Raw genomic sequence first — 25,795 nt, 5'->3', positions numbered from 1 at the left:
TCAGTGTCGGAGGCGGGGGAGCAGGGCCCGAGCTGTCGCCCGGGGAGCCCTCAGCAGCCAGCAGCCCGGCCGCTCCCTGCCGTGTCTCTGGTGTGCCTGTGTCTGGGAAGGGCCACTGTGCGGGCAGAAGGCCGTGCGGACTGACCGGGGAAAGGGTTAGGATGCAATGAGGGTTGACCATGATCCAGACACGTCTACGGAGTTCTCATGTGGGCTAAGAGAAATGATTCCATTCATTCAGTCCATGGATGGACAGCTGCCTGCTGACCAGTGAAGGGTCATCTGAGGGGACATTGCACCCTGCTTGACAGTTCGCGTGGATGCACTGGGGTGGGGGGCGGGGGCGGGTTGGGGACTGACACAGGTCGCTCTCGGCCGGGCCTGCCTTTCCCCTGAAACGGAGCTGGGGCCGCTGCCCTGGTGGCACCAGACCAAGTAAACTGCCGGTGGCTGCGTGGCTTCCAAGGGAAGGCTTTGGCCTTGGAATTTAATACCGAGCTGGCCACCTGGTCCACGTCCCCAGCAGATGCCAGTGTGTCTGGCTGCTCCGCAGGGGCCCCGAGAGAATGTGGTACAAAACGGGCTCTCGCATACCTTGTCACCGTGCGGCGCTGAAGCGCTTCCCGAGCCCCCGGCCCCTGCCGTCCCGCGGCCTTTCTGGCTCCGGCTGCGCTTGGCGGCAGATGGCAGAGCCGTGGGGGTGGGGAGCCAGGGAGGGGACGTCTGGGGAAGGTGGCTGCCACTTCTCTGGCCTGAGTGTCCCAGGGTGAGCCGTCCCCTCTCTGCACTGCTCACTGAGCGGGTGCTTAGACCTCGGGGCCACTGATGGGTGAGTCAGATCCAAGGAGGCCGGTGGGCAGCGGACCGTTCCCATGAGGCACTGGAGCTCCTTGGGAGGCCAGTATCAACCCCACCCCCCAAACTTAGAGAAATCGGACCCATACCCGTGACAGGCCCTCCCTTGCTTGCAGAACTTTGGAGTCCTTTGCTTTGGGCTGGAATTCTCCACTGGCTGAGTTAGTGCTGCTTTATATTTGTTGATGAAAAGCTCTGGTTAATGGTGACTTATGTCTTTGGTGAATACATCCGAGAAGATGAATTCATTATGGCTTAATAAACGTGGTGTGCTTGCTCGGCACCAGCCTCCTCCAATCTACGGTCCCTGGGGAGAAAGTTCTGAAAGGAGAGGTGTGTCAGGAGGAGGGAAACTGCTGACGGGCGCAGCCTCTCCATTACACCTGGAGACCAGGAGGCCCATGCAGGTCGGAGCCCTGCCCGGAGCCACGCGCCGCCCGCGTCGCTGAGCTGGTGCGGGAACCCGGCTCCTCGAACACAGCCTCAGCTCCTTCCCCTGGCAGCCCGGTGCCTCCGTGGCCCCTCGGTGGTCCCCTCCTCTGTGGAGTCAGTTTTGCCAGATCGAGTCCTGGCGTCCTGAGCTCCAGACAGACTGGGCCGTGGTCGCCTGACGGGGCCGTCGGTGTCTGGAGCCTGGGAGCCCCTGGGGCAGGCGTGCTCCTCCTGGGCTTTTCCGTCCAAATGCCATGCCCACGGGCAAGCCACCCGCCTTTTTAAAAAATTTTATTTATCCATTTTGAGAGAGGGGAAGGGAGGTAGAAGGAGAGAGAAGCATCAATGTGGGAGAGAGATACTGATTGGTTGCCTCTTGTACACACCCTGACCAGCCACCCAACTCACAACCTGGGCACATACGTGCCCTGCTGGGATCTGGCTGGTGACCTTTTGCTTTGCAGGATGATACTCAACCCCCGAGTCTCACCAGTCTGGGCTGCCCCCCACTTTTTTGACACACCATTTGTGTTGTCCTGTAGGCTGGAACTAAGAAAATGAGCCTGTCCCTAAGAATTCGTAAAAAAGAAAAGGAAGGAGAGGGAATAGAGGGACATGAGCCGCAAAGATCAACAGGGGACTGGGTTTCAAGGCTTTCTGGAGCTGAGGGGGGCGTCCCATGCTACCCCCAGGGCCTCACAGCGGTCCCTCAGGTGGGCAGGCCATGTGCCTGTTGCCGTGCAGGGGAGGAAACTGAGGATCAGAGGTATTTGGTGACTTGGTGAAGGCCCAGCTGGCGTGGGGCTGATCCAGGTTCAAGCCCAGGTCCCCGTGGCTCTCAAGCCCGCACCTCCTCCTTGGCCCCGGCTGACCCGTGTCCGCCTTCCCTCCTGCAGACACATAGAGAACTGGCGCGGCCTGCACACTCTCAACGCCGTGGACATGGAGCTCTACACTGGCCTGCAGAAGCTGTGAGTGCCGGGTCCTGGGAGGGGCCTTAGAGGGTGGGGGCCCTGCCCGGCTGCCTTCCTGGGTGGGGTGGGGATGCTGCAGGCCGCTGTCTGCACTTGCTGGGGGTCCCTCTGTCAGCAGAGGGGGCACCGCCCTCTCAGGGAATGTCAGGCTGCAGAGGCCAGCCAGCCTTCCTGCCCCCACGGTTCACCTGGGCCTGGGGAGGCGAGGCGCTTGCCCAGAACCTCAGCCTGCAGTTCCGGTTTCAGGGTAGGACCTGAGCCCAGGCTGCCCAGGCTAGCGCTCTCTGCTTGGCCCTCTGCCTGGTGGAGTGCGAACTCCCAGCCACCACCCCCTTTGGACTTCAGCGGTGGCGGGCAGGGGAGGGGGACAGGGGCGGGGGGGTGGGGATTTGGGGTGGGGGCAGGAGGCACCAAGGGGGAGCCGTGTTCTCACACACCTGCTCATCTGGGTGCGGACAGCTGCCAGCACTGCCCTGTCCCATCCCAAACTGTCCCCCAGCCCCACGGGGTGTGAGCCCAGACACCCCTCGCCGGGCTCCCCCAGGTGGACGGCCCGGCGGAGCTGATGATGAAGGAACGAGCTCGGTTCGCAAGGGCGGCCGCAGGTCCAGTCTTGGCCTGATGTCCTCTCACCCTCAGCCCAGAGCGGGTGTCCCTCTGCCCCTTCAGGGCTGCTGACCCCCTGGTTCTCTCTCCAGGACCATCAAGAACTCAGGACTTAGGAGCATCCAGCCCAGAGCCTTTGCCAAGAACCCCCACTTGCGCTACATGTGAGTAGCGTTGGCGTCTGGGCGGCATCCGGAAGGCTGGGAGCGCGTGGTAGGGGGAGGGTCCTGGCAGGGAAGCTGTGCGCCTGGGGCAAGCCCCCCGGCCTCTCGGGGCCTCTGACTTTGCCTCTTAAAATGAGAGCTTTGGAGTTGATGTTCTCTAAGGTTCCTGTCAGAAAGAGAAGCTTAAGATTATCGGGAGGGGGTCTGGACTCCCAAGTTTGTTCATTTTTCATGAACAACTTGCAGTTTTACGGACACGCTCCTGGAGGAGGTGAGTATGACACCCCTGAGACCGTCCGTGGGTCCGCGGTACGGGTGCCGGGTGGGGAGGGTTACAGGACGGGAAGCGGGGCCGGGCCGGATGCCGTGTCTACACAGGTTCTGCGCTCCGTGGAGGAGAGCCCGGAGCAGTGGGGACGCCTGCATGTAAGGCCACACAGCTTTGTTTGGGACACACTGCCAGTCGCGTGGCCAGGTGGGAGGGCCGTCTGTGTCCCCCTCCCCCCACCGACCGCCCTGTCTGATGGCGGAGGGGCTCTGGCTGGGCCTGTGGGGGAGAATCCCATGAACCTGGTGCTTCCTGGCCACACCTGGCTCGGGGCTGAGGACTGGGACTCGGTGGGAGGACCCCCTTCCCTGGGGTGAAAGGGGTCCGAGGGCGATGGGGGGAAGGGCGAGCTGACCGTGCCCACGGGGCGCCTGCTGCCTGGCCCACTCTCCTGTGAGGACAGCGGCCACCATGGGCATCCACGGGGACATTCCCCAAAAAGCAGAGATGCCACAGGATCTTGGTGGGGGGCTTTTGTGTTTGGGGAGGAAATGGAGGAATGACTTTCAGATGCGTCCTTCCTGTGGGCACGTGAGAGTTGCACGGTGGAGACATCTCGCGTCCCCTAACGAAGGGGCAGCGGGCTGGGCGGAGCCTCCCCGGCAGCGGCAGAGCGTCTGAGGGGCTCGCCGGGGAGTGGTGGGCGTGAGGGTCCGGGCTCGTCCCTGGGCCCCTGTGTTTTCCCAAGCCCCTAGCATGTGTTCAGTAAATACACACATGCGCACGCACACACACACGTGTGTTTATCAGTAATGGGCACCCCTGCTTTGTGCTGAGCTTTCTTTCCTCCCTCTAGAGATAGTGCGCCACGCGGCCTTTGCTCTCGGCCCACATGCCTGCGGTGGGGGGCCAAGAACTCCCTTTGACCTGGCTCACCGAGCCGTGGCCCCTGCCCTCCTGGAGCCTCTATGGGGGGACCGTCCCGATGATGCACATGCTGTGCAGTGGGAGGCGTGGCCGCAGCCAGACTCAGGATGCTGGGCCGTCCTGGCACCGGACGGGCAGGTGTTTAGTTTATCAGGGAACTGAGGGTCAATGTAAAATATCGCAGGAGAAGAAGTTTTTGACCTCCGAGAAGTCTCCCTTTTCATACGAGGTCATACAAGGGTCCCAGAGCTACGCCGAGGGCCGCGCTCGGGGCTCGCTGCATGGGGGCGGTGCCGGCGCGCTCCTGCCCCGGGGCCTTCGAGGACATTGTGTCACCTGCAGCTCTCGGGGTCACCTTTCTAGGGCTGGCCCAGAAGAGAGGGCAGGGCCGCATCCTGGGTGTCAGGTGTCTGTGAAGTGGGTCGCACTGGAATGTCTTTGACTTACCCTTGAGGTCCGAGATGAAGGTGGTGACCCCCCGCTGTGGGGCATGATCTGCTGTCAGCTGGGTGGTGCGTGCCAGGCTGCCGGGCTTCGCGAGGTTCCCCGAGCTTTGGGGTCAAGGTGTCTGGCTGCACTAGGCTCTGATGGTGCCCGGAAGCCTGCCTGTGACATTGGGCCCTGTTTTCTGCTGGACATGGGGGCCAGTACCTGCCCAGGTACTTGTGTGGGTTGCGGGAGGAGCAAGGGCGAGAAGGAGGGGTGACTGCTGTTCACCACGGTTCGGGCCTGGCTGCACGTTGGCCGTGAACTGGGTGCTCAGCTTGGTGTGGAAGGTCAGCACGTGGTCCAGCGGCTCCAGTAGGAGTGGGGTGAGGGAGGGTCCTGCAGAGGCGCCCTGGGCTCACAGGGAGTTGAGGGAGCGAGGAACAGGCGTGGCTCCCTGGCTGTGTTTTCTCAGGAACCTCCCCCAGCTGTGAGGACACACCCAAGTCCCAGCTGCCTGGGGACGTGTTCTCCTGGCAAGTGGGCTGGGTTTCTCTGCTCCCTCACAGCACCTTCTATTTCTGTCCCCTAAAAGCACTTACAAGTCTTCGGGCCCCAGCTGAGCAATCACAAGATGATCACTTACTCCAGCACTAATTGCTAAGCCTTGACTTGGCGGCTTTTTCTTTCTTTCTTTCTTCTTTTCTTTGGGCGGGGGGGGCGGTGATGGCTGAAAAGTCTTCTCTGCACAGAATAAGAAGCGGGAAGTGAAGCCATGGCCGCTGCCCGGCTCTCGTGTTACCCAGAGTGCTCCGACCCGCGTGCCGCCCCCTGCCCCGGGCCGCTGTCTCGTCAGTGTCGCCCTTCCTTGGCGTGACTGTGAACCTGCGAGGTGCCTCTGTCCGCCACGGAGGAGGCTGGGGGCCAGGACAGCTGGGCCCTGCGTCCAGCTTTGTGAGTGGCTGACCGTCGCCTCGGGACTCTTTCCGGTTTTTTTTTTTATATGTGAAAAAGAGAAATATTGGTTCATATACATCAAGAGGAATCTTTTTTTTTTTTTTTTGAGAGACTGGAATGTTCTTGACCCTTCGGTCCTCTCCCAGATCAGATCTTAAAAATTTTGGATTAAGAATTCTTAAGGATAAAGATTTTCCAAACTGATAGTTGAAAGAGCGGGTTGCTAATCTGTCAAATGGACATAATAATAATGCCTATTTTAGGGGCAGGGTGTGGTCAGGATTGAATAATAGGAGGCCCCGTAAACAGTCAGAGTTCAGACATGGCAGTTGCTAATAACAATAGTAATTACTGTCACTATTGGTGGTGGTGATAATAGAGTCTGAGAGGAGGGATGAGGCAGCCGCCAGTCTGCTCTGGAAAAGTTGGGTCTCTGTCCTACACGGCCGCCCGCCGCTCTGGGGCCTGGAACACCCATGTCTGCAGCCTTTGGTGTCTTCCTTGAGTGCGGACAGTAAACCCTGGTCGAATCTCTCCTCTGTTTCCTTGGTTCCTTGCTCTAGACTCTGTGTACCCCATTCCAATGCAGTTCGTTTCAGCGAGCTTATCGCTTCCTTTTTGGGGTCTCTTTTCTTGGGTGTCTCATACCCTGGCTGGGCCTCCAAGGTCCGGAGTCGCCGTAGGTAATGCCGATGAACCGCACGCAAATGCTGGTACTGTCTTTCATCTGTTAGAGCGCTTCATGGCCCCAAAGCGCTGTCTCTGACATCGCCTGCTTTCCCCCTGGACCCTCCTGGGTGCAGCACGAGCAGCCTCAGCCGTGAGCAGCAGCAGCAGCAGCAGCAGCAGCAGCAGCAGCAGCAGCAGAGCGCCGCGGGCCCTTGGAGTACCACTCCGGGAGGCTGTCTGAGATGATTTTTTAAAAACTTATTAGGATGTTTAGAAGACTGTGCTAAAAAAAGAGCTGGCATCAGGAGAGGGGAAGGAAAGGCTCACAGGGGTCAAGAATGTACTAAGTACGAAAGACTGCTCTTACAAGTGCGACCTCACTCCTCACAATGGCCAAAGCTCGGGCTCTGCTGTGCCCATTTCATAGGCAAGAACACTGAGGCTTGGAAGTTAAAGCTGAGTTCCCTCACAGCCACATAGCTGTTCGTGGGATGGCCAGGACCTGGCCCGGGTCCCTCTGACTCTGGATTCCATGTACTTTTCTGTACACTTCAGGCAGGTTTGTCTCTGGTTTTTACAGTAAGAGCTTTTCATGAAAGGGTTGGTGGTCCGTACACTTTTATGAGAGGGAGGCGGGGGCATGGGTTCTTGCTGCCCTGGGGGTTTGGCACCAGCCACCCTCAGACACTTCTGTCGAGAAAGCTGTGTAGTTCTTACTCCTATTCAGGTCAAACGCTGTAACGACAGTTACATTACAACCTGAATATCTTTATTACATTATAAAGGTTTCTTAGCATTAGCCTATGGCCTACTTATTTCCAAGAATATGTAATGGAAGGTTCCAGCAGCCAAAATAATTTACTTAATCCCTTAGAGTTGTTGCAGTGGGATCTCCCTCGTCTTCAGTTTCTTACTTTCCCCCCAAAGCTCTGGATGCCTTGTTAAGTTACTCTTCTCTGTCTCGAGCAGACACGCACCCAACCTTCCGCCGAGAGCGCTGGCCCTGCGCTGACCTGTGCGGGCGTGGGCTGAGCGAGGAGGGAATGGAGACTGTCCTGCTTTCAGCATAACTGTGTTGGCCGGTGACGTTCCCAAGGAGAGCGTCCGTGGCACTGGGGCACTGGGCGGGTGGGACGGGGGATGTGGCTGGAGTCCCCGCCCTTTCAGGACGCTGCTGAGGAGGCAGTAGTTTCTCCTGGGATTACTGGCAGGGAAACACAGTGAGACTGATTTATTGTGTTGCAAATCACTCAATGATTTTTCTCCTTGAAATACACCGCCCCCCATTCTGGACCCCAAAACAGTGTGTAGCTATTGTATGCGTAGGTGTTTCCTCTCCGCCTGCCCCTTGCCTCTGTGCTGGGCCTTTCCTCTGAGTCCCAGGGGACTGGTAACTGGCACACTTGTCCTCTCGCTGCTTCCCCACGTGTGCCCTTTGTCTGCCCTGTGCAGAGGACTAAGTCGTCGAACATCGTATATCTAATGCCCAGGAGTGTGGGCTTTGGAGAGGGAAAGGCCAGGGTTCAAATCCTAGATCTTACGTTAAGCTGCCGTCTTGACATGCCCGCTTGGCTCCCTCTCTGTCTCCGGCCCTGGCTGTCTTTGGCCCCGGTCCCAGGCAGGACCCTGTCTGCATCTGGCAGACCTTATTGCAAAATCCAGGAGAGAACGGATGTGCTCCGGGTTAGATGACCTCTGAGGCGGCTGCCCTGACATCCCAGGATTTTGTGCCGATGGCGGCAGCTCGGCACCTGAGGCCCCCTGGCGCCGCCTACTGCAGTCATTCCTGTGGATGTGCCGGGGCCCCGCCCTCCTCCCACATCCAGCCCTGATACCTAATGACCCAGCAGAGCCTTTGCTGTTCCTTTTTTCAGGTGGATCCCTCTTGCCCCCTTGAACCTTAAGTGTGTTCTGTGCCCTAAAATGCACCAAGCTCTGGATTTTGAACCTAGAATTTTTTGGCCTCTGTTCATGTATCTGCTATCTCCAAAGAAAGCCACGTTCCAGTCCGCCCACGCCCTCCGTCAGCTGGGCCGTTGCCTCTGCAGGACCCTCGGAGGCATTTGCTTCTTGTTCCCCAGCGAGGCAGGTGGCAAGCTTCCTGAACTGTGTGTCTTTTTTCTTGTCCATTTGTGTCTCTCCACCAGACTTTCTGTGGTCCTGGAATTACGGATGCCCTTCCTGGTAGTTTCTTTCTGTTCACCTTGATCTGTGAACAACACCACCCTGATCTACCCAGACAGACCCAACACGGCCCAGACCGTGTGTCTGGCGTGTTTGCAATCATTTACGACTCTCTCAGCGGGAAGTCCTCTGTGCCCCGAAGATGCTATGTTTGTTTGGATTTCGGGAGTCTCCCTTCGCTAGGATCATGTGGCCTGAACTTTTTAATAAGAATTTTGTGGCAACCTTGTCAGCTTTGCCTCCCAAAAACTCAGCCTGATGCTAGTGAGCACTGTGGCCTCCAGGCTGCGTGTCCCCTGGCCTCGGAGATTAGACCGTGTGCCCATATTTTCCAGCCTTGTTTATTCTCAGTTGATTTTCTTTTCTCCCCCCGCCCCCCGCCCTTAGGCTTCATTACTTCCCATTTGTCCACATCTCTTTTCTCCATTTTTCTTGTTAAGGACAGATTTAGAAAATGAGATTAGTCTCGTGGCTATTTTGGAGTCATCATTAATTTTTGTCCCTCTCCGTTCCTCGGCAGGCGGGCGGCCTCCCGTCTCTCTCCCCTGTTTCTTCTGGACAGTCTCTCATTCCGCGGTTAACCCCCTTTGTCTCTCGGGGTCGCTGGCCTTGGTCCTGAGGAGCCTCCAGGACCACTGCGTCTGGGTGGTCCTTAGGTGCCTGTCGGGGCTGGGGGCAGAGGAAGTTTACTCCACGATGTTGCAGGGACCGGGGGCGCCCAGGGAGCAGGGCACAGTGCGGGGGAGAGGCAGCAGGGACGGCCCCCTGTGGTGATAACTGACAACCCAGCCCCTAAGGGGGTGGGGGGCCGCAGCCGAGAGAGGCGTGGTGGGGAGCAGGCCGGGTCCCTGGTGAGGGCTGCTCCAGGAAGACGGGGCTGTGCACTGTGTGTCCAGGGGCCCGGCTGTGCAGGAGGCGGGGCAGCCTGTCTGAGGGGCCACCGGCCCCCACTGAACCAGGAATCGGGTGGGTGGCAGGGCTCCCTACCACCCTCTTGCCCTGTGGCTTCTAAGCAGGTGGCACAAAAAGGTTAGAAGCTGTGCTTGCCGCTCTCCTGTCCCCCAGGTTGGTCCAGGGCAGGAAGGGGAGTCAGGGCTGCGAAGGACAGGCCCCTCTCCCACCCCACGTGCTGCCGAATGTCCGTCCGCCCGCCCGCCCCAGGCCTCCGTCCAAGGCGGGCCTCGGTGCTCCCCTGCCCGGCCCGGCTGGCCTTCCAAACCCGTGTCCTCAGCGCTCTCCCTGGAGCCTCCACTCCACCCCACATTTCTCCTCATGCACCTGGCAAGGACGTTATTGAAAGACTCCGTCTGGCTTTCCCAAACGTGTCTCTGAGCTCCTAGGCTAGGAGCCAGGCGAGTGTGCCGCCCGGGCAGAGGCCTGCCTGGGCCACCCCAGGGGCCTCCCGGCCGCCTGCAGTCACACCCCCACTGCGCCCTGCACTGGCCGCACTGTCCTGCCCCCACTCCCACCCCGCAGCCCCCACGGTGTCCTGTAGTGTCCCCTCCTTCCAGCTTGGCTCAGGGTTCTCGTGGAAGCTCCTCATGGCCCCGCCCCCAGATGTTCTTCCCCATCACTTCCTTAGCTTCCTGTTCTCTTTCTTCCTTTGCTCTTGTCCCAATAAGTATACACTTGGATTTAATCCTTATACTTTTAATTATGTGATGTTTGCTGTGCCTACGGGGCTGAAGGCTCCCTGGCTGTCCCTCAGGCAGGCCGTCCCGCCTCCCTCACGGCCGGGCCCCTGGACACACAGCGCATCTTACCTCTTCACTGACTGAGCCCAGCCCGTGGCAGCCCGGGCACGTGGTCGACACTCGTGGGGTGAGCGGATGGACGACGTGATGGAGGAGACGTGTGACCGTTTGTTTCTCTTTCTCACCGGGTAGGCCGAAGCCTGAAGCGTCCAGCGCATTGGGCTCAGCTGCAGGGCAAGGGAAAGTGGGCGCCTGCCTGTGGGATCCGGGGAGCCTCGCCCATGCCGGGCCGGTGCCCCTCAGAGCCAGGTGCCGGCGGTGTCTGCCTCGCTGCCCTCCCACCTGTGGAGTCGGGGGGCACCTGGGTCCTCCTGTCCGTTCCCACATCTGGCGAGCCCAGCTGTGGGAGCTGGAGGAGCAGGCAGCTCACCCCTGCCGGTGGCGGTGGGGCGGCCCCTGCATGTGCCGGCTGTCCGTCCTCAGTCAGGAGCCTCTGCCGAGGCAGCGAGGGTGGTGTTTGCAAAGAGCAACCGTGTGCTACTTATTTATTGTGCAGAAAAGAAAACAAATTAAGGCCTTGTAATTAGACAGTTGGGCATGTTCTTAAATAAAGCCTAAGCAGCCAAGACTCTGTTAACCACGGCATTCCCTAGGCTGCCTCCCCGAGGCTCTCTCTGCCCTTCCCCTCTCCTCCCACCCTTTCCTCCTCCTGTTCCTCTTTGTCTCTCTCTGGTGTCAGTCTCTGCTTCGGCCTCCGGTGATCTCCGGAAAGCCTCTCTTGCCGACTGTGACCAGACATACTTGAGAGCCCACGCTGGTCATTTCAGAGATCCTCAGCAGCATTTGTTAAGCGAGTTCGCAGGCATGGGGCTGCGCTAGGGGGTTCTTGCCCTGCCCACCTGCCCCCTCACTTGGCCGAGCGTGGAGAGGAGAGGCATGGTGTTTTGTCTGAGGACACAAATTCTGGAGTTGGGCAGGCCGGGCGCACCTCCAGCGGGCCTGCCGAGCTGCTGCCAGACCCCTGGTCACGTTGTCCCATCTCTTTGAGCCGGGTTTTTCCTGTGGCGAGAAAAGCTATCTCCCTCTCAGGCTTGTTTTGGGATTTGGATGAGATAATGCATTTGAGGTTCTGGCACGTGACGAATTCCTTGCAGATATTTGGTCTGGTTTTTTCAGTAGCGCTAGATCAGATCAGAGTTTCAGGGAGTTTCTCATTTCTGTTGTCCTGACTCTCTCATGGATGTGCCTAGAACATGCCAGGCACCTGTTGGGTCCCCGTAAGCACCTAGAAAGTAAGTGGATGTGTCCGTTTGAGGCCCTGCCGGAGGACACGGAGCGGGGGGAGGGCGGGCGGTCACTGTGTGTGTGCTGTTGTGGGAGCGCACCGGCGTCTCCCTCTGGTGCCCCCTGGCCGTGCCTGGGCAGTGCACTCTCACCGCCGGCGAGGCTCGAGGCCGCCGCTCGAGGGCGCCTTTCACTAATAGGCAGCGCTGAGGTGCAGTAGCAGCCACCGCCATCCCTATTTGTTGCGAAGGACACTGCGAGGGACTTGTCCAAGGCCACATGGCAGACGCAGTGGAGTCCAGACCAGGACACAGGTCTCTGACTCCAAGGCCGTTGTGTTTTCTGCCATTTGGGCCGTTGTCTCGGTCATTGCCGACACCCGAGAGGGGGCTCACCAGGCTTCTGTGTCTCAGGTTCTTGGTGCTGCTTTGAGACTTACATCAGTCACCGCCCACCTTTTCCTTTTAATTTCCTTTCCGGTGACATGGGCAACACATACTAATATCGCTTTTACCGGTGACATCATGGTAGCTGGGTCATTCTGGAAGCTACCTCAAATGCAGTTTGAAAGCATCCAAATACTGTCAGGTTCAAAGTCTCTGCTAGGTGACGCTATCGATAGTGCTGTGAGGGGCCTTGTTAGATGCAGGTAGCAGGTGCCTTGGAAATGTCCCCCTGCAACCAGCACCGTGGCTTGGGAATGGGAGGAATGGCGGGGTTGAAGCAGGACATGGCCCAGGTGCAGTAGGAACGCTCAGTGTAGCTGAGAAGACACAAGGTGCTTTCTCAAGCCAGAGACACTAGCACATTAACGTATGCTGGCTGGTGCCATGCCCAGCAGAGAGAGTCTTGTATTCCAGGGATGCTAGGGAGGGGCTGAGGAAGGACATGGTCTTAAGCTTATCCTTGAAGGGAGATAAGCAGCATTACAGAGGAAGAGGGAGAAAACCTATGCACTGTGTGTGTGCACGCCCACATGCACCCCGAGCAAGCAGGGAACAAAGCCAGAAAAAAGAGAGAGAAGAAATATTGATGGTGCTATTCTCTCTACCAGGCACTCTTCCAACAGTGATCCTGCTGGAATATGTGACGGTCTTCCGGAGGGCTCTGGGCTCAGAGAGGTCATATGTGCTGCCCAAGGTCATGCAGCTAAAGATACGGATTCGTACCTATAAACGTCTGCTCCAGAATTCAGGTTCTTTATGCCGCATCATGGTGCAAAGGTCACTTTCCCTCTCTGAGGGTGGCTGGGAGCCTGACTTTCCTGAAGGAATATTGAAAAATTTCTTTTTGGTGGGGAAACTGGCATCATACTCCCACTGCTTCCGCTTACCCGACTTTCAGCCTTCCTGTGCCTCTCCCTTGGGATTCAGCACCATGGCCAGAGCTCAGGGAGCCGCCTCGGGGCAGGGAGCTGTGCACAGCTCCCTAGAGAGAGGCTCCCGGGCGCTGGCCTGCCCCTCATCTTCTCTCCAGCATCCGTGCAGCTGCTGCAGCTGACCTGTGCCCGTCAGTGCCAGGGGGCATGCCAGGAGAGCTGGGCACGTGTGGGGGGCGTGGCTTGCCTTCCGCCCGCCCACCCAGTGCGGTCCGGACACTGGCAGGGAAGAGGATGTAAGAAAGGCCTGCTCCTCCAGCCCCCTTCTTCCCGGGCCCAGTGCAGAGGGATGAGGGCTGTGACTTATACCTTCAGGTGCCCCAGGTGGGGAACCGTCTCAGGCCCTGGCACGGGGACGAGAACTGAGCTGGAGTGGCGCTGGTTCCCCCGGGGCAGAGCCGCTGGGCTCCGCAGTCCAGGGGTCGCGGTGCCCATCGCTTCACAAGCCTGTCCTGTTCCTGCCGACCAGGGCCCGTGGCTAGTGGGTTCGCCACGTGCTTCCTCCCAGGAATAGTCACAGGGGCACAGGCTGCGGCAGACGCGCGGCAGAGCCGGCCGAGTCACGGTGCCGGGGGGTTTGTTCTCCGTGACGCTGTGCCTTCTACCTCTCTGGAAGGCCTTCACCTGCGTGTGTACAACCGTCCGGTGCAGTCAGGACCCATTCTGGCGCATGCGTGTGTGTAGGAGTAAGCCGAGGGGGTGGGTTCTGCGATCAGACATAGTGATTCAGGCTCCGTTTTAACATTACCAGCTTCATGACCTTGAACTAGTTATCTCACTTCTAAGCCATGGGTTCTTTATTTATACAGTGAGAGCAAATCATAACAATTACATATTCATAAAAGGTTTTGGGGGGAAATTCAACGGCCTAATATCTTTAAAGCATACAGTGATTAGTTCCTAACAAGTACTCAATAAATGTTATCTGTTGGTTGTATTTCTCAGAAAATTATTCCTGTATTACAATTTTCTTTAGTTTATTCACATGATTATTGTTAATGATTCTGGAAAAATCCCCATAGCAGGTGAAAATGATTAGCAGTTAATTAATTGTTTCCGCTTGTATTCAAGGCTCAAGATAATAAGTTGAGGTTGGCCATAGTCGCACGGGTACGAGAAAAAATCAGTTGAGTTTGGCACCCTGTTCCACGCAGGGCTTGTGAAATTCAGACCACTCAGTGGTTTACCTGCATGCTTTTATCTAACAGTGGTGACGATCAAAGTGCAGGCAGCGCCTTCGACTTCGTGCAAAGGGCTGTAAGCAGAAGCCTGGTTTATAGGTCGCCCTGGAACCAGCCGGTGCCAGACCCATGCGCCCTGGTCCCTTTCTCCTTGCCTTGTTTCTCTGGCTCTCGGTGTGTCTCGTCTCTGTGGACCGATGCCCTCTCACACTGCGTTTCTATCCATCGGATGCAGCCTGGAGAAGGTGAAGGCACAGCCATGTGATAATCTCCATGGAACCAAGTGGGGTGGGGCTGCCTCTGGGTTCCATAGAGTCAGTGTGAGATACGATTCTTATCTCATCCCTTCCTTGCCTCAGCTCCGCGGGCTCCGTCAGGTGTCTGCGGGAGGGAGTCCGGGGGGACCGGAATGAACACTGCTTTTCCCACACATTCTCCCAGACAATTGGACAACAGCGGCCAAAAGGCCGTGCGTGGCATAAATTGCAGAAAACAGTGGTGTAATGACATTGTTTGGTGACTAAATTAAAGCCCTGAGTCATGAGGCCAATAACAGAAAGGGAAGCAGAGAAGTGCAATTAAAAGGAGACGAGAGATGTTTTCAGCTGACCCTGGAAGTGAGACGGAGCGGTGGGCGGCGGGCCCTTCCCTCCCGTGGCTGCAGTCCAAAGGCAGTCAAGGGAAGCGGGCGAGGAGGCGTGGTGGCAGGGAATTTCAGTGGGAGCCATGTCGCCTGCGCGGTGGAAACCGGGCGGCTCCAGGACCTGAGCTCTGTAGCCGCTTAGGACGAGCTGCGATGGGAGAGGCCCGCGTGCAGACTGGGGAAGACGCGGGGACCGCAGGGGCTGCGCTCGCAGGGTCGCGGGCTGCTGGGCGTGGTCGTGAGGATGGTGCAGACACAGGAGTCTGCAGGGCCTCTTGTGCCTGTAGCTGGGCCTTCTTGCAAATGCCCGCTGACCTGCCCTTCCTCGGGGCTAGAAGTAACAAGCTATTTTATAGCAAGGGCGAGGGCCCCGGGCCGGCTGACAGTGCGCCTGTGGGAGCTGTGGCCGGGTGGGCTGCCTCCCCCGCCCTGCGGGGCCAGCAAGCCTCCCTGACCGTGGGGCACGGCCAGATTCTGAGCTCTAGGCAAACCTTTCAGACAGGTCCCCTCCCCCAGATTCTCCCAGAGACAGAGTGAAGGGACAGGTTTCCCCGGAGGAGCGGGGCTTCCATACCCCATGCCTCGCGTTGCCTGGTGTGGGCTGGGCAGCAGATTAGTGTGTGCTGAGTGACGAGGGCTGGAGACCGCCCTTCCGCACACTCAGGCTGGGGCCGTATGAAAACCGAGCAGGGGCGTCCAGCCCGCAGCCCGTGGGCTGCGTGCCGCCCAGGGTGGCTGTGAACGCGGCCCAACGCAGAGTCGTAAATGAAAACATTGTGTTTTTGTGATTATGTGTCTCAGTGTCTTTAGTGTGTGGCCCAAGACAACTCTTCTTCTTCCAGGGTGGCCCACAAAAGGTTGGACACCCCTGGGTAGAACATGTGCTTATCTCTTTCGTTCTGTGCCGTAAACCAGCAGTTAGAAATGTGCAGGGCGCACAATAGGCATTCTGTAAAATTACCGTTGAACAGGGGCACTTTTGAGAGTGAGAAGGGGCTGGCCGTTGGGAGTCCAGGGTGACAGATGTGAGCAGGGGCTGCTTGGACGAACCAGGGCGCGGGCTGCCAAACCCAGCCACCTGTCCCTGGGACTTGTTGAGCGAACAAATTAATCTCGCGTCCTCGGAGCTATCTAGAGAAGAGGGAAGTCTTTATGGCTTTGCCTCCGTTGACCAGACTACCTTTTCAGGTTCATATATTCTCAGGTTCATTCAGCAGATAGTCACCGAGCACCTACTGTGCGTACCAGGCATTTTGCTTGTGTCAGGGGTACAGAGACACAGAGCAAGGCTGGGATTTTACTCCTCGGGTGCCCACTGTCTAATAGGAAGCCAAGCTGTTGAGAGACAAATTATTTGACAGTGTGACAAGTGCTAAACTAAAGGGACGGACAGAGCGCTCTGGGGGCGTGGGAGTGGGGACACCCGTAATCTGGAGGGGACAGACAGGAAGGCTTCCTAGAGGGAACCGCAGAGGAGGATTGGGGATTTGCCTAAAATTCCGGGAGGAGCCCCAGGGTCACGGAGTGAGGGCTCATTCCAGGTCACTTCAACAATGCCACGCTGCTTGGGTGCTGGGAGCAGAGCTGTGGCTCAGGCAGAGGGGCCCTGGATTTCACAGACTGTGTGGCTTGTTTGCCACCAGACATAATGTCATTTGATCCCTCAGGGGTGCGTAGGGAAGGAGCCTGGGGGACGGGTGTGCGCCCCAGACATGGAGTGGGTACTGGCCGCCAGGGCACCGGGTAGGGAGAGAGGCTTGCAGACATCCACGTGGACCAAGGAGGGGGCCGTGCCCCTTTCCGCCTCCGGTGCCTGTCCCCCTGCCCTCCGTTCTCTGCCGTTGCTTCTGGGACAAACGGAGGGGCCACAGGACTGGGCCCGGGTGGCAGCTGCCCATATGTGCAGAGGTGAGAGGTCCAGACCTCTCTCGGGTCCACCTGCGAGTCTCAGCAGGAGGCGGGGGCGGGGGGACGATGGATAGACAGGACGCAGGAGCAGGAGCAGGGAGCTGGGGGTTGCTTAGATAAGGCCCATCTGCCTCCCCATCCAGCACTTTTGAATGTAATATTAAAATGTTCCTCATTATTTTCCTTGGATGAGTTTGGTATCCTGATGATATTAATTATTCTTAAAGGTCAATAGCACTCTTTCGAGTCCCCTTCTGTTCTATCCTGTAATCAGTTAATTAATTGGAAACCATTTAGCAGCGTCTGCTGAGCACATTGTCTGGTGTGAGTTTTCTTGTTGTGTTGCTCTGGTGGGCAGGGTTCCCCCCACGTGCCTGTTCGTACCCAGGAATCTGGGCCTGGGAGCCTGGGCCCCGCCCTTCATCCCGCCCCCGCCCCACGGACCCCTTGCTTGGGTCCCAGGTGCTTTGGAGATGCTATCTCATCAGCTTCTTTCTCTGTGTGTCTCTGTTCGTAGCCCATTTCCACTTAATGACTCCACATGACAGGCACTGTGTGGGGCACACGCATGTTATTTTATTTAATTCTCACCATTGAGTAACTACCCCCCTTTCAGAGGAGAGATGAGTGAGGCTCAGCACAGGGATGTGAACGGTCCGGGGGTCACAGAGCCAGGCAGTGGCCGAGAGAGGAGGGGCCTGGGGCCTGAGGGAAGCCTGGCGGCTGCGTGCCGGGGGACCGGTGCCCGGGGGCCCGGGAGTGGGGACCTGGCCTCCACAGGAGGACGAAGGCCGGCCTCCGGAGGCTCCGTGACAGCCCGGCCCGTCTGCTGCGGCTCAGCCCCGCGGCCCACGCCCCTGCCGCAGACGGGCCCCGGGCGCTCCAGCGCTGGGCATGTTGCCGTGTGCGGCTCCACCAGAGCCGTCCTGCCCGCAGTCCCGTCTGCAGCGCAGCAGGGACACAGAGGCCACCCTGCCTGCTGGCTCCCCTGCCTTTCCCTGTGGGCACCCAGCCCGTGGGCCGCCGTCCTTTCTGGCTTCCTCAAGTGGCCCCACGTAGGCCAGGGCCCATGGTGGGAAATCCCACTCCAGCTCCCTGAGTCTGTCTTTACATCTGACACATGGCTGTTTTATCCTCTCACAGATGTGTGATCGCCCGGCCTTTCAGGACAGAAGGATTTGGTAGGAGCCAATGTCAGCTTACTGGGAAAACAAAATTTCACTAGGCCAGGGGCTCTGAAGGGCGGCTCCCAGACCACCCCTGTCCCCGTCCCCCCGGAACTGCTTAGCAGTGCCAGCCCTAGGCCAGCCCCACTGCCCTGGATGGCTCTGACACCCAGGGCGGGAGGACCCCTCCCCACGCGCTGTCCCCACGCCTGGTCTGTGTGCCCTCCCGCTACGCATCTGGAAGGAAGGGTTGGAGGCCTAATCAGGTTTCCTTATAAAAAGGCCCGAAGCAGCTCTCTGTTCACACTTCTGTTGTTTGTAAGAAAGCTGTAGATTTCCCTGGGTCCCAGGAGTCGCTCTCAGGAGGAGGACCGGTGCCCGCTCTGCCGAAAAGGTAAACAGCAGGGACACGCTCTCTGGCTCCAGGAGAGCAAAGGGCGCGCCTGCCCCGCCCATCTCCGCCGGCCTCCTGGACTCAGGCCTCCCTGGCCCACGCGCTCCGGGCCGCTTCCCGCCCAGCGGCCATGCCTGCCTCGGGCTCCCAGCTCCCTCCAGGGCCCCTGCTTTGTGTTCAGCCACTAATTGCACACTTTCCTGATTTTCCCACAGATGCTCTGTGACTCTGTTTTTCTCTTGTCATAACAGCTCCTGAGTTAAAAGGAGTGTGCTGTCTTGGCTCTGTCACCGTGTCGTGGTTTCTGTGTGGGAGCCGCTCTCAGCCTGGCCTCCCCTGTCCCCTGAGTGGGCCACAGCTGGGAATGCCCAGAGGGAGCTCACGCGCTCGGGGCAGTTAGCTTTTGATTCATTTGTCTGAAAAGACACTCCCAAGAGCAAAATCCCCTGGAATGGACTCAGTATCTATCACTCACGGCTTGGCGTCAAGCAGACGCCTGAAGGAACAGAGCAGACCTAAGGCCCTTTCGGGGTCCTCACTCAAGGTGAACACCCAGAGGTGGGCGACATCTGACCAGCCCTCCGGCCCCACGCCTCCGGGTGGGGGTGCTCTGTCCCTGGGTGGTGGGGCCCACAGGCTCTGCCCCGGGGTGGGAGGGGCAGGCAGGGAGAGGCAGGGACACCGGGACCAGCATGTCCCCAGGGGAGTAGATGCTACCTGCTGTCTCATTGCAATGGGTCTCCATGTTCCTTTACTGAACTGAGGTCCTGGGGATGTGTGAACTCAGGGGGCATTGCCTGGGCATCTGGTGTTCGCCCTCATGGGCTTGGCCTGGTCTCCGCTTTCACTGGAGATGGGCAGAAAAGGGGAGGGACGCCATGCGTGGAAACGATAGACCGTGCGAGGGCCCGGCACCGTGCCGACCGCTTCCTCTACCCAGTTGGCCGTACCCATTTAATCCTCACCGCAATGCCACCTGCCCAGCCATTGTCCCCAGTTCACACAGGAGCGCACTGAGGCACAGATGGTTAAGTGACTCACCCAGGGTCCCAGAGCATGCAGGTGTCAGACCCACATGGTGCTGGCTTTGTGGGAACTCAGTTGAGTCTGCTGCACCTTTATTAAGCACTTGCTCTATGTCAGGGGCCCTGAAAGCTGTTGAATGGAAAGGAAATGGTTCTTTGCCATCAGGAGAAGCAGCCTGGTGGGGGAGGCCAACGCACACAGAGCCGCCACTCAAAGCCAGCAGCCTGGGACGGGGGCTGCCGCAGGAGGGGAAAGGAGGGCAGGGGGCGGCCGCTGTGCCTGCGGGCGGGCAGCCAGAGCCTGAGGGTGCAGGGAGCCCCAGTGTCATGGCGTAGAGACGGAAAAGCACCCAGAAGCTTGGAGGGGGCAGCCCGCAGTGGGAGGGGGGTGAAGAAGGAGGGAGGGAGGTGGGCAATGAGAGACTCCACGGGAGCAGGAGGTTAAGGTCCTCGCACAGAAAGACGTGCGCTTCCAGGTCGGGTCTGGAGTTGATTAGGTGGGCCTTGTGTTCTGGAAGAGTCTGTAGTGATCTGCGCCCAGGCCTGGTCTCCCACGCGTCCGGCCACAGTCCTTCTCCACCCCGCAGCACGTGGGAAGACCTGTCCCCTCTTTCCTTCCTGCCTTGAGCTTCTCCAGCCCAAGAGGACACTGGCAGCCACTCAGCAATGTGGCAGGGCACTTGGGGACAGCTGGAGGGATTCCCTCCCATATACAAGCCATGCGGCTGCTAGATTCTAGGACAGATTGGCATCTGGGAAAGGACACCTGCCTTTGCTTTGGGGAACTTTCAGGGACACTTCCCCATCTGCTGACTGCTCCTCTCCACTGACGACCTCGGCTCTTGCAGATGGCCCCGTGCCTCTCTGTGCACATGGAGCCCTGGCCTCCCGTGGCTAGCGAGCACTTGAACTGCGGCCAGTCCAAACTGCGGGCTTTGAGGGTAGAGCACACATGGACTTCAGAAACAAAAACAAAAAAGAATGTGAAATACCTCATTAGTACCGCTTATACTGACTGCATGTTGAACTGATATTTTGGATATATTGGGTTAAGTAACATATATGAATTCAACTAATTTCACGAACTCTTTCATTCCACTTCTTAAAATGTAATTACTAGACAATTTTGTGGCTAGCTTTATATTTCTGTTGGCAAGAGCAGGGATTGGCACGTTTTTGTTTTTGTTTTTTCTGTAAAGGGCCATATACTAAATATTTTAGGCTTTGTGGGCCATTTGGTCCCTCTCCCAACTACTCAGCCCTGCCTCTCTAACAGAAAGGAGACGTGTATTCATTTCCTGTTGCTGCTGTAATAAATTGCCATGCACCGTGTGGCTTAGAAGCACAAATATGCTGCCTTACACGTGTGTAGGCAAGACTCCCGACACAGGCCTTACTGGGCTCTGGTCCAGGCGTCTGTAGGGCCACGTGCTCTCTGGAGGCTCCTGGAGCGGAGTGTCAGCTTCTTGGCCTTCCCCAGCCCGTAGAGGCTGCTCTCATTCCTTGGCTTGTGGCCCCCTCTTCTGTCTTCAAGGCCAGCACATTGCATCTCTCTCTCTGATTTTTTTTTTTTTTTGTCTTCATCCCTCTCCTCCTTTTAAGGACTTTTGCGATTACATTGAGGCTGCGGGATCATGAAGGGTCATTTCCCCATCTCAAGGTCCCTTCTTTTAGTCACATCTGCAGGGTCCCTTTGGCTGTGGGAGTTGACGTAGTCACAGGTTCTAGGGACTGGGGTGTGGGCATCTTTGGAGGACTGCTATTCCATCTGAGCCATGGACTTAGGCGACATGCAAATGAGGGCTCAGGAGCTCTCTTGAGCCACTAGATTATTGATGTATTACAACGGATGTTACAGGATACCAGTCTATAGCCAGATCAAGAGATACATAGGGCGGGGTCTAGAATAAAGGAGTCTTTGCCCCTGTGGAGTTGCAGGCCCAGCTTGGTGGCACCTGGAAGCATTCAGCTTCCTTAGCCTGGAAACTCTTCAGGCCCCCACCTTGGGGTGTTTAGGGAGGGTTGCCGGGCACAGGCGTGGCGGGTTAGATCACTGGCGTTGGTGGCTGGTTCAGCCCCTGGCCCCGTCTCCTTCCCGGAGCTCAGTGGGTGAGGCTCAAAGTTCCACCCTCCACTTGTGGTTTTCCTGGCAACCACCCTCCATCTTTAGGGGATTTCCAAAAGTCACCTCATTCTCTGAAGCAATTTCAGGAACTGAGGACAGGAGACCAAACGTTAAAACAAAAGATGCCTGATTCCTCCTATCACTCAAGGAACTGCCAAGGCTTTTGGGAGCTGTGAGCCAGGAACCGTGGACAAAGACCAAATTAATATTTCTTTTTGTTTTTCGAACATATATTTCTTTTTTTAATCTTATTTTTATTACATCATCTTTGGATAGAATTTTGGAAAACTTGCAATTTTACTTATAATGTAATAATATGTGAAAAAAATTTTTTGATGTATTGCTGTATTTTTTGTTTACTTTTTAAGTTGACTGTATTGGGGTGACATTGGCGGATAACATCATACAGGTTTCAGGTGTGCAGTTCTATAACACGTCATCTGTACATTGTACTGCGTGTTCGCCACCCCAAGTATCAAACGGGTATTTCTTTTCACAACTATCATTTCTCTAAATATGTTCTGTGGGTGATATTTTTGCTAGACTTTTCATGGAGGAGTTTCTGTGACCCAGCAAGTGTGAGACTCTAGCCAGACCCTTTTTTCAGTCAAGGCTCTGAGAAGTTGTGCGGTTCAGCCATGTTTAACTTTGTGTAGTTCAACGTTTTTCAAGCAGCATGGACTATTTTTTCTTTCAAGACCCATTAGCATCCTGCCGACTTCGGATGCCCAAGAACTCACTCTGGGAAACGCTGGCTTCACCCAGCCCGGGGCCCGGGAGAGAAGCTGCCTCCAGTCTCCTGATCGAAGGTCAAGACACCAGTCACGCCACTTGAGATTTGATTAGAGAAAGCATTTTGGCTTCATTAAAGTTCATTAAATGAGCCATCCAGTGTAATTTAGCTGAATAAAAATGGCTCAGATGGCTTTAACCCCCACCCCCTTTTAGAGCAACTTAATTGAGGGAAAAGCAAATATGTCAGTGATGTAGAAAGCTATTTCTTGGCCTTCAGGGGGGACGTTGCAGGCCCCAGATTTTAAGGGGCTGGCCAGTAGGGCATCTTTGGTGGCTGGTGGGCAGGCCTGGGTGACCACTTTGCATGGTGCCCCATTGGTTCTCACCAGTCCAACCTGAGGAGTGGGCGGCAGCCCCCTTCCCGCTCCTCCCAGCGGGCCGCGGCCCGGTCTGCTGTGCAGCTGCTGGCTGCACAAAGCACAAGGTCAAGGCCGATGGGGTGTGCGTGGCCTGCAGAGAAGCGGGCCGCATTCTGACAGTGGTTCACAAGAGGGATGCACTCTGGTTCTGGAGGAGAGTGGGGCGCAACGGGGGAGCCGACCAAGTGGGCAGAGCACAGGCTGGGGGGCTTCCTGGATGGAACCTAGAGTGACCAGGCACAGAGAGAGAGAGATCGGAGTGGCTGAGACTCACATGTGGACGCTTTCGGGGTTCACAGGTGGGCGGTCAACTTGGCTGTCAGGGCCTTGGGGCAAAGGAGGAGCTGAGAACAGGTGTATTATTTTGCTTGAGCTGCTGTAACAAAGTACCACAGACTTTCCTCTCAGTCCCAGAGGCTAGAAGTCCAAGGTCAAAGAGTGGGCAGGGCTGGTTTCCCCCGAGGCCTCTGTTCTTTGCTTGTAGATGGCTTCTGCTCTGCCATCTTCACATGGTCATTCCTCTGGGTGTGTCTGCGTCTGAATCGCTTCTTGTAAGGACACCGGTCATGTTGGATGAAGGCCAACCACCGCGACCTCATTTTACTTTAATTACTACTGTAAAGGCTTTTTCTTCAAATACAGCCCTGTTCTGAGGCTCTGTGGGTTAGGGCCTCAACACATGAACTTTGAGAGGTACGATGTTGTCCACAACCAAAGCGGAGGTTGGGGACTGAGGAGAGGCAGAGGGGGAGTGAGGACCCGGCAGGGAAGTGGGAGCAGAGCAGAGCCGACAGGGCCCGAGGTGCTGCTGTGAGCCGTGGGGGTGGGGCAGTCTGGTTTAACAGCACAGGGACGGCGGGGCGCCTGCTACCAACGGTGCCTACGCCCTCGGATCCAAAGGGTCCTGAGACATAACTACCCACGGGCTGCCTCTGCCAGGAGACGAGGAGGCGTTTCCAGGCGTCTGCCTTGCCGTTCGACCAGAAAACCCACGAAGCCTTTCGCTTTTGGAAGAATCCACGTTTGGGTCACTTTGTGGGTGGGGCTTAGTGTTCTCTTCTCGGCTCCCAGCCCCGAAGGGCAACAGAAGAATTCGTCAGGGTGGCTTCTCTTGGCAACAGGGCCCATCTGGAGTAACCCTCTTGTTGCACAACAGGGGCCCAAGGGCAGCAGTGACATCCTTCCCGGTCATGGGGCCCCTGCGGGCAAGTTGTGGGGCCCCTTGCCCTGCTGCGGGTTTAGCCTGGGGGAGCCCTGCTCACTGCGGGGCCGGGCAGCAGGGGCCGCCTTGGCCCCCTCGCTCCTCAGGGTCAGAGTTGGGACGTGTGCGTGTGCGGCTCCATTTCCAGAGCCCCGGGGCAGCATCGTCGCCGTCGTCCGTGGCTCCGGGCCCGGAGTCTGGGCTGTGACAGAGCCAGCCGTGCGGGACAGAATTAATGGCTTTGTTTGGTTGTCTCAGATGAAGGATACGGGGGCAGTGTCATGGAGCTTGATTTTGGGAAAGTGTTTGATGCATCATCTCGTAACATCTTGCTCACCCAATTAATTCCAGTGGTCAGGTGGCTTGGAAACTGTGCATTGACCCAAGCGAAAAATCAGACAGTGATAATGGATCTGTTAGGGAGGAGGCTCCGGGAACGGGCTGCCGTGGGCCCAGAGGTGGGATGGTTCTTAATTAAACTCTGTTCTGATGAGCAGAGCAAGCAGCCCATCAATAACCCGTGACAGGTGAATACAGGTGAGGCACGGGTTGGGAGGAAAGTCGGGGCGGTGAGTTCCGCGTGGGTGGGAGTCTGCTGGAGCCCGCGCCTCGGCCTCCCCGCTTGCCCTGCACCACGACCGTCTGTAAGTGCCAGCGGGGGCGGGAAGGCCAGAGGCGTGCCTGGCTTGTCGTGTGTGCGTGTGCACGTGTGTGTGGCTGTCTCTCTGGGACTGGGTGTTGTGTGTGGCTGCGCAGCTTGTGTGTTCTTCCCCCCCTTGTGCTTTGTGCACGCAGGTTGCTGTCTCTGGGCAGGCGTGCTGGGTGGTGCGTGTGCATCTGGAAGTTTGCATGTCTGTGTATCGGATGCAGTGTTCTGGGGGATGTGGCTTGTTGCCTGTTGTGAGTCTTTGTGTTAAGGCCACTCAGAGCCATTCCTCTTTGAACAGCAACCTCTGAGCCCCTGTTTCCTCCCCTGCAGCCTGGAGATGGTGGCCGTACCTACGCGGTGTGGCTGCTGTAGATGTGAAACGAGGTCATGAACGTGAGAGTGCTCCATGCTGTCCCTCGTGGTGCCGGGGGCAGGGCAGCGAGGGAGGGAGATGGCCCAGTCTGAGGAGGAGCCAGGGGGCCCTGCTCTCCCAGGGGAGCAGCCACGGTTGGCTCACGGCTAGGAGGCTGGGGAGGAGGAGTGTGCGCATGTGTGGATAGCGCCCATGCGGCTGCCGCGGCTTCCCCATCTGGCCATGAGCCGGAGGAACCGAGAGGCCCTTTCTCCTTGGAAGCTGAGCCCCCCGGGAGGGCAGGAGCCCACCTCTGGTGTCCCAGCCCCCGCCCTTCTCTATCTTGTGAGATAATGCTGTTTCTTATTCTTTATTTGCCCAGGATGCCTGTTATTTTCTTTCTTTCAGAATCCAATTTTCTCGTGACATTTATGCCTAATGTAGCAAAACATGACCTTTGTGAAAGGACATGGCTGGCAGCCCGCCCCCTACCTCAGGTCCCCCGGCGGGTCCTCTCCGGAGATGGGGACGGGCAAGGGTCCCCACCTCACCTGGGCCACTGCGGTCTCTCGCCCCCCCTCCCTGCTTCTGTCCCCGGGTGCAGCGATCCATCAGGGGCTGGCTGTCACCGGCCGTGGCTGCTCAACCCCAGGCCCAGGGCTTTGGTACAGGGCGCGGGGGGAGCGGGGGCAGCCTGGGGCGGCCGGGCCCCGCCTGACAGGTGCTGCCATCGATGCTGTTGTGGGCAGACAGTAAACCCAGAAGAGCAAAACAAAGCAGAAGACGGTGCCGGCTGCGTCCTCCCATTGCGGAGACACCGCCAGGGCCAGCGGCGACGGAGGCTCAGGGTGGTGCTGGCGCTTGCCCTGGGCCCCGGGTCCCGAGCTGCGGGCGTGTGGTTGGCGACTTCATGGGGCTGTGCCTTTGCCCCCCTGCTCCGCCCGCCCAAGTAGGAGGGACCCTGTGGGAGCCGAGCCCCCAGCGGTCATCATGCCTGTGTTTCGTCACCCCCTTCCTCGCCGTCAGCGGGGCATGAGGCGCTTTGCGGGAGTGAGGGGGACTGTTGCTGGGGCTTGTGACGCTCGGCCTGCAGGTGGGTTAAGGCAGGGGTGCTGTCACCCCAGGAGTGCGTAAGACGTGGGGGTTCGGGGCCTGTCCTAGAGCGGACCGTGTGGCCTT

The 25,795-nt window shown here is 57.8% G+C and overlaps 1 protein-coding gene across 2 annotated transcripts in view; it reads left to right on the top strand.

Moving 5' to 3' along the window:
* The window catches only part of NTRK3 (neurotrophic receptor tyrosine kinase 3), a 258,426-nt gene that overhangs the window by 41,582 nt on the left and 191,049 nt on the right, over window positions 1-25,795 (top strand). For both annotated transcript variants that reach the window (XM_054577572.1, XM_054577573.1), the window contains exons 2-3: window positions 2,184-2,258; window positions 2,960-3,031. In XM_054577572.1, the coding sequence (XP_054433547.1) occupies window positions 2,184-2,258; window positions 2,960-3,031 (147 nt within the window). The remainder of the gene's footprint in view (window positions 1-2,183; window positions 2,259-2,959; window positions 3,032-25,795) is intronic.

The sequence above is a fragment of the Pteronotus mesoamericanus genome, unplaced genomic scaffold, assembly GCF_021234165.1.
Source record: "Pteronotus mesoamericanus isolate MK-2021 breed Mesoamerican mustached bat unplaced genomic scaffold, CSHL_Meso_final contig_438, whole genome shotgun sequence".
NCBI lineage: Eukaryota > Metazoa > Chordata > Mammalia > Chiroptera > Mormoopidae > Pteronotus > Pteronotus mesoamericanus.
This window is presented reverse-complemented; position numbering and strand designations above follow the sequence as displayed.